At 21.9% G+C, this 10874-nt stretch overlaps 1 protein-coding gene across 1 annotated transcript in view; it reads left to right on the forward strand.

The window, feature by feature from the left end:
* The window catches only part of LOC122512796 (myb-like protein P), a 105883-nt gene extending 96078 nt beyond the window's left edge, over positions 1 to 9805 (forward strand). The window contains exon 3 of the mRNA XM_043628863.1: positions 8506 to 9805. Coding sequence (XP_043484798.1) covers positions 8506 to 8565 — 60 coding nt within the window. The 3' untranslated portion in view covers positions 8566 to 9805. The remainder of the gene's footprint in view (positions 1 to 8505) is intronic.
* The last annotated feature ends 1069 nt before the right edge of the window (positions 9806 to 10874 follow it).

The following is a 10874-nucleotide window of genomic DNA, read 5'->3' on the forward strand; positions in this document are numbered from 1 at the left end:
AAATAATTGTTTTTAAGTTTCTAACGAGAATTGATAATGCAATTTCCACAAAAGATAGGGAAATTTGCATATCTGAAATTAATGCGCGATGCATAAATTCTAGTTAAGCAGATATCGAATTTCATGGCCTGGCCATCTCAAAATATATGTATGAGTGTACACACAAATTTTAGTGTTTAAAATTTAAATTTTCTAAAAATGCTGAATCTACTGTTTATTAAACATTTATTTTGAATTTTGGATTTTTTTTTATAAAATAAAACTTATATCTTGGTAGTTAATTTTTAACAGAAGATATTAAATGCTAAAATGTTCCCATAACGGCAAATGATATATTTTATATACATGAATTTTTATTATAAATATTTAAATAATATAGTGAAAATTCTGTTTCTTATTTTTATTTTCTCGACTAATTTAAAATGTAAAGAAAAATTGTAACAAAATTTAGTAAAAAATAAAGTAAAAAAATAGTAAAAAAATACAGTAAAGAAATATAATAATTAAAATGTAGTAAAAAATGTCGTAAAAAATACAGTAAAATAATATAGTGAAAAATTAAATAAAGTAAAATAATTAAATATGTTATCTAAATATTTTTTTTCGTATATTTTTTTAAATAATTTAATTCAATTTAATCAGTTCTATTATTAATTAATTTAATCGTTAAATAAATAATTGAATATTTAATTGAATTGATTGTAAACAAAAAAAAAGTTTTCTTAATTTAATGAGAAGATTCATTTTAACAATAAATTTTTCATATGTGACTACGTGAAATATATGAACTTTAAACCGGACATTTGGGATTATATACAATTAAACTTGCGTTCGCACGATCGTTGGATATCCAATCCAATGAATTTCACGTGTTTTGTCTCTCTCCGCGCATAATTTCATTTATAAATATCCAGGGAACAATTTTCTCTCGTTATATTGTCATCAAAGTTTCATCGGTTTTTATAATCAAAAATTCTGAATTTTATTTACAATTCTCTAGTTGAAAAACGGAAATAAATTTTTTTCTAAAGAAAATTCTAAATTTTCTAAATTCTAAATTAAATGTAAAAAAATAGTAAATAAAACATTTTTAGAAAATTTATTTTTAAAAAATAAAAAAAATATAAAAATAAGTATTTTATCTTAAAAAAAAGAAAATAAATTAAAAAAGTCAAAAAAACGTTAGGTACTTAATTTATGAACCTAAAATATTATTATTATTTTCAATAAAGCGAAGAACCATTGAAATCGATTTCTATACAAAACTTGAAAAATACATTTTTAATAGATGCGAATTTTTTTCTACTTAAAAATCTCATATTGAATAATTACTCCGTCTGACTAAACTTATTGTATTCTACTTAAAAGTCAGAAGGTATAGAGGGTCTGACGAAATTAAAATCGAATCACTTGCATAGAAAAGAATAAATTCGTATTTTCTGTCTGACCATACTTATTCTTATCTACTGATTTATATATTCTATGCTTTTTCAAAAATTCTTGGAATTCTCGTTTAATTTCCGAAATTGTAACTTTCGTAATCGTTTTTAGTTTTCACAAAGTTTAAAAGAAAAAAGTTAGAATTTTTAAGTTTAAAACTACTCTTTTCTGAGATAAAAACTAAAATCATGTGTTTTTCTTTCCTCTGAAAAATCTGCAAAGTGTTTTTACTTTTTACAATTTCACATTAGATTTGAATTTAATTTTCTCGCTTTTAATAATAACATTTTTCAACACTAATGGAAATTAAATTTTCGTCTCTGTTTGATAAAGTTCTATTGTCTCACCAAACACACACTGTATTCTCTTGTTTTTTTATGTAGCTGAATATTATTCCTATTATAGTTTTTTCTAATTTTTCTTTTCTAATTTTTTATTCTCTAATTTTTTTTTTCTATTTTTTCCTTCTCTGCTTTTTTTCTCACTTTTCTAATGTTTCTTTTGTAATATTTTTTGTTCTTTTCTATTTTTAAAATATAGATTTTTTTAAAACTTGCAAAAAAATAACTTTTGGAAATAATAATATTAACGTGAAATATTTTAATGTCTGGCTAATCTCAGCTTGTTCTACTGAATTGTAAGAGGATTATTTAGATACCGAATAATTGGCGATGGTGAACTAAATTCGCTTTAACTACTAAAAATTATAAATAAACAATGTTTGAGTTTAAATATCAATTTGAAATTTAAGTAGGTTTATTGTTCTTTTTTTTAATTTAGATACTATTTTTTTTATATTTATGTATATTATTTTATTTATTTATATTATTTTATTTATTTTTATTTATTTATATTATTTATTTATTTTTTACAACATTTATAATTGAATGAAAAATTTCTTGTCTGACAATATCGGTTTTTTCTACTTGAAATCTAAACAAAAAAACTACAACTTTTGTCTGACTAATCCCATGACGTTCTACTGAAAAGACAAAACAATTTTTCACTGAATGAAATATAAATCGCCATGAGCTGTTAAATCATCCCTTTGTTGTCCGTGACTATTTTCGTTTCTTTTTTCTTTCCTAATCTCAAGATAGTAACTATACTGTCATTTTTCACTACTGTCTGACCAAATACAATTTTTACCACTAGGAATTTAGGAAAGTGTCAATTGTTGAAATACTTTTGATAAATTAATTTTTTCTTATAAATTTTAGAATAATAATTAAAAAGTTTATTTTTTAAATTTTCTTTCATTTATGAATTTATTATTTTATTTGTAAATATATTTTATTTATTTAATTTATTATTTATTTTATTTAGTTTCTTTATTACAATTTTATTATTATTTATTTTTATTATTATTATAATTATAATTATTATTTTTATTTAACTCATTTGAGATTATTTATTTTATTTATTTTCCTTGTTACAATTTTATTTTTGTTAGAAATGCTTTTGATTTATTAAATTTTCTAATTTTATTTTCTTTATATATTTTATAACAAATTAATATTTTGTTTATTAATCAATTTGCTATTTTATTTGTAAATTTATTGTATTTTTTATTATAATTTTCATTTTTTACTGGAAATTTTTTTTAGTAGGTATATTCAATTTTTTCTCTGTTTCATAATAAGTTTTTAATTTATTTTATTAGCTAAATTTAATTTCGTTAAAAAAATTAAAGACTAGCTATTTTTATATGTTCTTTTATTTTATTTTTTTTATTATAATATAATTTTTTTTTTTATTTAATAAAACATTGAATTTAAATATTTACTGACTCGGAATGATCGTTAAATTTAATGTTTTATTAAATATTTAAAACAACCGAGTGATAAAATCATAATTTTTTATTTTTTTATCTTCACTTTAATTAAAAATTGAAGATTTAAATTTTTAAATTTTATTATCAATTTATCAAAAAATAAATAGAGAGGGAAAAATATATAGAAAATTAAATATATTCGTATTTGTCTGACTATTTTCTGCTTGTTCTACTGAAATAGAGAAAATTTAAGAAAATTAAAGATATTCGTAGTTGTCTGGCTATTTTCTGCTTATTCTACTGAAATACAAGAGAGTAACGTTTCGTCTGACCAAAAATATTTTTTCTACTGAAAAAATTGAAGAAAATTGAAGAAAATTCGTATATTAATTAATATCTTATTGTTTTCCAAATTTTTCAATTCTTCTCCAAAAGAAAATATATTTTTCAATATTTTTAAAGTTAATAAATAACATGTCTGACCATTCGCAGTTTTTTATACTTATTTTTAGAGTGAAATACGACAGAATTTAAATAAAAACTCTAATTAAAATTTTGAGACTTTTGTATCGCGGTTTGAATTTGTACAGTCGAAGTAAAAAAAGATTTTAGAAAAGTAATGGAAAATTATTCGAGAATATTTATTCTCGAATAATTTTAATATTCTCGAATAATTTTTTATTACTTTTCTAAACCATTTTTTTTTACAAATAAATTTTTTTAAAAGTTGTTTTATTCAAATTCCTGTAAGTATATAAATAAATAACTAAACAAATAAAATCAAAGACAAAAAAAATTTAGTTTTTACATTAGTCTTAGATTTTCCCCCAAAAAAGTAAATTTCCATTCCTATTTTCAAAAAGTGGAAAATTTTTCCATTTGTCTGACTTAATTTCGTGTTATTCCACTTGAAATGCTTTTGAAAACCAAAACGCATGCGTTAAGATTAAAAATATTTCTATATCAGAGCATATTATAACAGTGTTTGTGTGTGGGTGTGTGTCTAACTCCGATTATCCTTATCTACTGATTTGTTTTTATTTGCTTCCCCCGGGTGGATTCTCCTCGGCAAAAGTTTTTGAGCTCGTATATTTTACCGATTGGGTCATGAGACTGATACTTCATCATAAGTCGTTGAACTCGATTCGATCTGTGTGTCCTACAATCCCCAAAATATATATATAAGAGAGAGAGAGTCGCGCATACAAGAGAGGAAGCACATTTTAAAAACTGGAATTTTATTACTTTCCAAATAAACCACTATATTATATCACTTTCCGCTATTTTATTTCAACATTTTTCACAAGCTCTTTCAACAAAATTTTTGCGCCAGTTTTCGAAAAATAGTAGTTTATAAAATGTCGAGTCAAAAATTTCTCGCCATATCTTTTACTTAAAAAATATATATATATAATTTATATATATATATATAACTGTGTTTATATTTTGAAAATCGTAAAATTTCCATCATAACAGGGAAAAAATATTTTTTTTCTTATTTGACTTCTAAAAAGTAGATTTTTTACTTTATTTACAATTTTTTTAATTTTAGACAAAACTTAAAACGAGATTTTTTTATTTTAGGGTCGTTCACAAATTAATTTTCACCCCCTCCCACCTCTTTTGTCTAATTTTTTCCCAAATTAATAAAATCTTTTCCATTACTCTTCAAGCACAGAATAAATTCTCCCCCCCCCCTGCTCTCCACCTTTAAATGTTTATACGATTTTTAATTCTTTTCAATCGTACAAAATTATTTTCAAACTTGTTTATTATCAGTTTTTTTTTCTGATTAAAAATTAAATATTAACTTAAATGTAATTAATGACATAATTAGAAATTGATTGTTAAATGAAATAAATAAAAATTCAATGCTGAATTAAATATAATTGAAAATTGGATGATCAATGAAATAATTAGAAATTGAACATTAAATTAAATATTATCAATTTAACTACTTAGAAATTGAATATTAAACGAAATAATTAATTAAATAATACAAAATTGAATATTAAATTAAAATTGTTATTAATTATTGATAAATTCGGTTAAATTGTAGAAAAATGATTATTTTTTAATTACAATGAACTTATAATTGCAGTTGAAAATTTAAAAAATTAATAGACATTGACGTTAATTATTTAAAAATAATAATTCAATATTGTGATAATGAAACGGAGTTTTAATTAAAAATTTTCTAAAACGTTTTCTCTCAACTTTAATTAAAAACAAGCTTTTAATTAAAATTAATGAATTGAAAAAGATTTCTTGTATAAAAGACAAACAATTTTGATTTAACGAAAAAATTATTTCCTATCGCAAAGGATTTTGAATAAAATTGTAAAAAAAACAGTTTAAAAAACTTAAAAAACTTAAAAAAAAATACAATATTCTTTAAGTTTTGAACTTTCAAATGAAGGACAATATTTTTTTTAGTTTTTTTAATTTGTATTTTGTTATTAAAAAATTATTTTGTTTGTATATTAAAAATTAATACTTGACTAAGTAGATGTTTAATTTTAATTATTATTCTTTCTTTATCTGCATATATAGTAGTTTTATAAAATATTTAAACAACAAAAATTTCTTCATGTGAACGTTCAAAACTTGAGAAAAATAAAATACCTACAAAAAAAATTAGAAAAAGAACAAAATTAATTTCGCAAAGTTTTTTTGAAAATTCTGAAAAATAAGATTTTCGAAATTTTTCAATTCTATTGTTTCAAGATATTTGAATTTTTATAAACAAATAATTGGAAATTTTTGAAATAATTGAAATTTCTTTACATATTCTATTAAAAATAATTTAATTCTTTTAAAGAATTTTATTTAAATTTTTCGAAAATAATCAAGGAAAGTTAGCCACCGTAAATATAAATTTATGTTAAAAAACTTCTTCGCGATATATTCAATTATTTTCATAAATAGTAAAACTCATTGTAGAATTTCAATTATTTTTAATACAATTTTAATTCAATTCCTCGAAAAATGTAATTATTCTTAAAAATTTTATTAAAAATCGTCGAAAGAATTTAATTATTTCTAGAAACTGTAAAAAAAATTCCTCTCAAGAATTCAATTATTTCCATAAATTTCCATAAAATTCTTCGCAGAAATTCATTTGTGTTTAAAATTTTTTTTAAATTCTTCTCAAAACTTCAATTATCTTTATAAATAATTGAATTGTTCTCCACAATTTAATTATTTTCAAAAATTATAATAAAATTCTACGCAAACAAATACAAATAATTTTTTAAATATTTCAATAAATCCTTCGAAACAATTAAATTATTTTTTTAAATAGTAAAATTAATTGGAAAAATTGAATTACGTTCAAGAAAATTTCACGAAAGAATTCAATTTTTTTATGAATTCGTTATAAAACTTTTCAAAAGAATTCAATTATTTTTAATAGGGGAACATAGTCTAGGTCGGCCACCTTTTTGACTTTTGTTTATAACTTTTTTTTAAAAATAAATTTGGACAATTGAAGTATATGGTTGGAAAGTCCTGTTTAATAGGAACATTTTTTCTGTACAAAGTAAATTGACAGGTTTAAAAATGAAAAAGTTATAAAGATTTAAAAAAAAAAAAATTTGTAGTCCAGGTTGGCCATTACAGTCAAGGTCGGCCATGTTTAAAATTCAAAGGGCATTAATCGTTAAAAAATAAAATAACATGTTTGGAGTTACGGAAAATTGATTCTTTATTGTTTACAGTTTGTAACTTAATGAAATAACAAAATAATAACAATAAACAATATAAAAAAATAAATATAAATAAAAAAAAGTTTTGCACTAAAATATTAATAAAATTAAATGAAACTATTAATAAGATGATCAATTATATTATGAGTTATACAGAATTGCAGTTTTTGCAAATGAAGTAGCTCGTCCTCATCTTTGCGCATTTTAAACACATAGTGGCCGACCTTGACAGTAAGTAACATTACCGAATTGTTGTAACCATAAAGAAATACGTTTCGGGATTCGATTTTTTACTTTGTTTTCCTTTCAACCATGAGTCCCACAAATTTTCTGCATACTTGCCTTGACGATTCAATTTGTTTTTTATCTTTTATTAATGGTTTTTCACATTATGCACAAAACTTTTTTTGAGCTTTTTTTGTACCGACGTCACAGAAAACACAATTTTAGATTTTCCGAAAATGTAATTGAACAAAAAGTTAGGTTTCACTAAGACAAGCTTCGACAAAAATGCGCGTAGGTGGCGCTAGTGAACTTGACAAAAAAACGCGAGTGGCCTACCTAGACAGTAGGCCAACCTTGACTACATTCCCCTACAATTTTAATCGAATTTCTCGAAAAATGTAATTATTCTAAAAAATTTTATTAAAATTTGTCGAAAGTATTCAATTATTTCTAGAAGCTGTAAAAAAAATTCTTCTCAAGAATTTAATTATTTCCGTAAATTGCAAAATTCTTCAGATTTACTAAATTCTTTTGAATATTATTTAAAAAAAAAAATTCTTCACAAGAATTCTATTATTTTCATAAATTTTCATAAAATTCTTCGCAAAAATTCAATTGAGTTTAAAATTTTTTTTTAAATTCTCCTCAAAATTTCAATTATCTTTATACATAATTAAACTATTCTCCACAATTCAATTATTTTCAAAAATTTTACGCAAACATTTAATTATTTTCATAAATAATAACATTCTTTGGAAGGATTCAATTACTTTTATAAATTGTAAAATTTCTTGCAGAAATTCAATTAGTATCAATATATTTTAATTTTTAATCAAATTAAATTAATTAAATTTTCCATTATAATTATGAACAGACAAAATTTTTTTTTTTAAATTGAAAAAATTCTTTGTTTAATTCAATTGTTTTCCAAATTTTTAATTAAAATTATTAAAAAAAACATTATTTTTGAAAAATTTAAAGAAACTTGTCAAAAGAATTTAATTATTTATAAAAACCTTAGTAAAAATTTTGGAAGTTATTTGTATATTTATTTATGTTCACAATCAAATAAATTTGATATTCTTAAAAAACTGTGTATAATTAAACTGTAGTAAATAAATAAACAAAAGTTGACTATTAGCTAAAATGATCAACTTTGATAATTTCCCACTAAAAAGAGAGAGAGAGTTAAAAATTTATTTTCCCTTTCCCAAAAAAAAATTTTTTTTTTTTTTTTGAGAAAACTATTGCATTCCATTTGGTCAAGTAGGTCACTGAATGCATCAGCATTTTTACTCGACTCAAAATAAATGAAATACTGAAATGATAATAATGTTTTATTATTTTTCTCATCCACAGATAAAAGCGCATCTCGACGTTCTGGCGGATGCTGTACTACGATGGGCGAGAGGACGTTAATATCCCTTTCGTGACCCATCCTCATTTCAGCCTAAAACATCATAAATCTGATAAATCGCTCTTAACTCCTTCTCCCTCTCACACTCCCTATTATAATAACGATCCTTTCTACGTTTTCTTCCTCGCCCCCCCCCCCTTTCCCCCCTTTTTGCAAGCACCGTTTCTCAAAAAACTCAAAAAAAAAAAGAAAAAAAAACACAGGGACTGCGTTTTTTGATGAAAATTCCAAAAAGAAAGAAGAAGAAGAAATAGAGGAAAATATCATGCGGCGATCTTGGAATTTTTTCGAAGATAAATTAATAAAGCAACGAGGCTGAAACTCAAGTGGTAAAGTCTGAACGCGTTTGGGTTTGTAGAATTACAATTCTAAATGCGAATTTAGTAACGTAATTAGGAGATCAAAGACAGAAACAAAAAAAAAAAAAACTTAATATATATTATATATATAAAATGTGACATATAATTATTGTTTTCGCCAATAATTGAATCTTCGACCGCGGATAATTTTTTTTTTTTTTAAACAATACCGAAAAAGGTATAGAATTTTTTAGACTTTCAATTGACTGTTTTTTAGTATGTAAATTCTTATCAAAGAAAATGTATAAAAATAATTTTATTCTTATTATATTAGAAGAAGATGATGAAAAAAACCTGTACCTTTTTCGGTATTTTTTTTTTGTTTCTTCAAGTAACGCGACTATTATTTCTAATTTTTATGATATAATATAAATATAAAACAGTTTTAATTGTATAAATAATAAGAAAATTTATTTAAAAAGGAAAAAAAAAATATGTTAATGATTGTGACTATAAATTGAGAGTTGACATATTTAAATGCGCTTTAGAGCGATTAAAATAACTTTAAAATTAGAATGAATTTTAGAGCACTCACTATTTTATAGAAAAAAAAGAAGATGAAAATAATAATAAAAAAAAATAATGTTTTCTAAAATTTCTCTCTGAAAGTGATTCAAAGGTAGAATTTTTTTTTTTTGAATTCTTTTTTCGAAAACTGATGAAGAGTGCTCCGAGGATCAAAGGATGGAGATAATTCACTTTCGCTGATTTATATATTAATATAATAATTGTTTATCGAAAAGATTTTAATCGAGCTATGAGTCTTTTGAGCACATATTAATCTCTACTCGTATTTTTATTAATATTGGGGAAATTAAATTTTATTTGAAAATCGAAGTTTATTTTATGAAAATAATTGTTGATTCCGGATTCGATAATAATATTGTCAATCATCGAATTAATAATAATTAATTTCGTTTCGTTATTTAATTTTAATTTATTAATTCGTGGATTTTATTAATTGCAATAACGAATTAATAATACAAGTTTGTTAATTAATTTATTAAGATTAAATAATTAGAAACGAAGAATAATTAATTAATTTTCAATCATAAATTAAAAATTAATTAATTCTTTTCATTAAAGAGTACCTATAGGTACTTAAATTAAATTAATTAAATTAATTAAATTAATTAAACTGTAAATTAAAATTACAAATTAACAGATAAATTCATTTTAATATTCGCGGAACTATTTTAAAAAAAATTGAAGAAGAATTATTATATTATAAAATTATTATTACAACTGTGTCGATTTTCTACTGAAAAAAATTTTTAAAAGGCTGCTTTTTTATATATTTTTTTCTCATCTCAACTAACACTACTTTGAGATTTAAGTGAGCGAGAAAATCACGTCTTCTGCGGATACGTGGGCAATTACTTTTTGAAATCAAGAATGAATAAATTTTATTATACATTTCCATATAGCAAGAAAAAATATAATCTCAAATGACTCAAAAAGTTAATTTAAAAATTCGCAAAAAAAAAACAAATATTTTGAAAATGTTATTTCTTCACGAAATTTTTCGAACAACTTGTACATATAAAAATGTAAAATGAAAATCACTATTTTAGAAAGAGAAAAATAAGAAAAGAGATTTTTTGTCTAATTTTATATATTTGAAGGAAGGAGAAATTTTTATTTTTACCCAATTATTATATGCTCACGTATCTGCTACCATTTTACTCGTACAAAAAATCAGATAAATGTAAAGCCACTCATTTCCTCGAGTGTATTCTCAAAAAAAAAAAAAAAAAAAAAAAAAAAATGAAGAATAATAATAAGAATAAAAAAAAAATAAAAAATCGTATTTTTCTCACAGACTGTGCAAACAAAAAAAAAACCTATAAACTATAGAAGAAGAAATTACAATTTTTTAAATAGATGACATTTCGATAGTATATTTTCAAACTAGATAATTTTTTATTATTCATGAACGAGTGATTATATGA

Source organism: Leptopilina heterotoma, unplaced genomic scaffold, assembly GCF_015476425.1.
Source record: "Leptopilina heterotoma isolate Lh14 unplaced genomic scaffold, ASM1547642v1 Lhet_128, whole genome shotgun sequence".
NCBI lineage: Eukaryota > Metazoa > Arthropoda > Insecta > Hymenoptera > Figitidae > Leptopilina > Leptopilina heterotoma.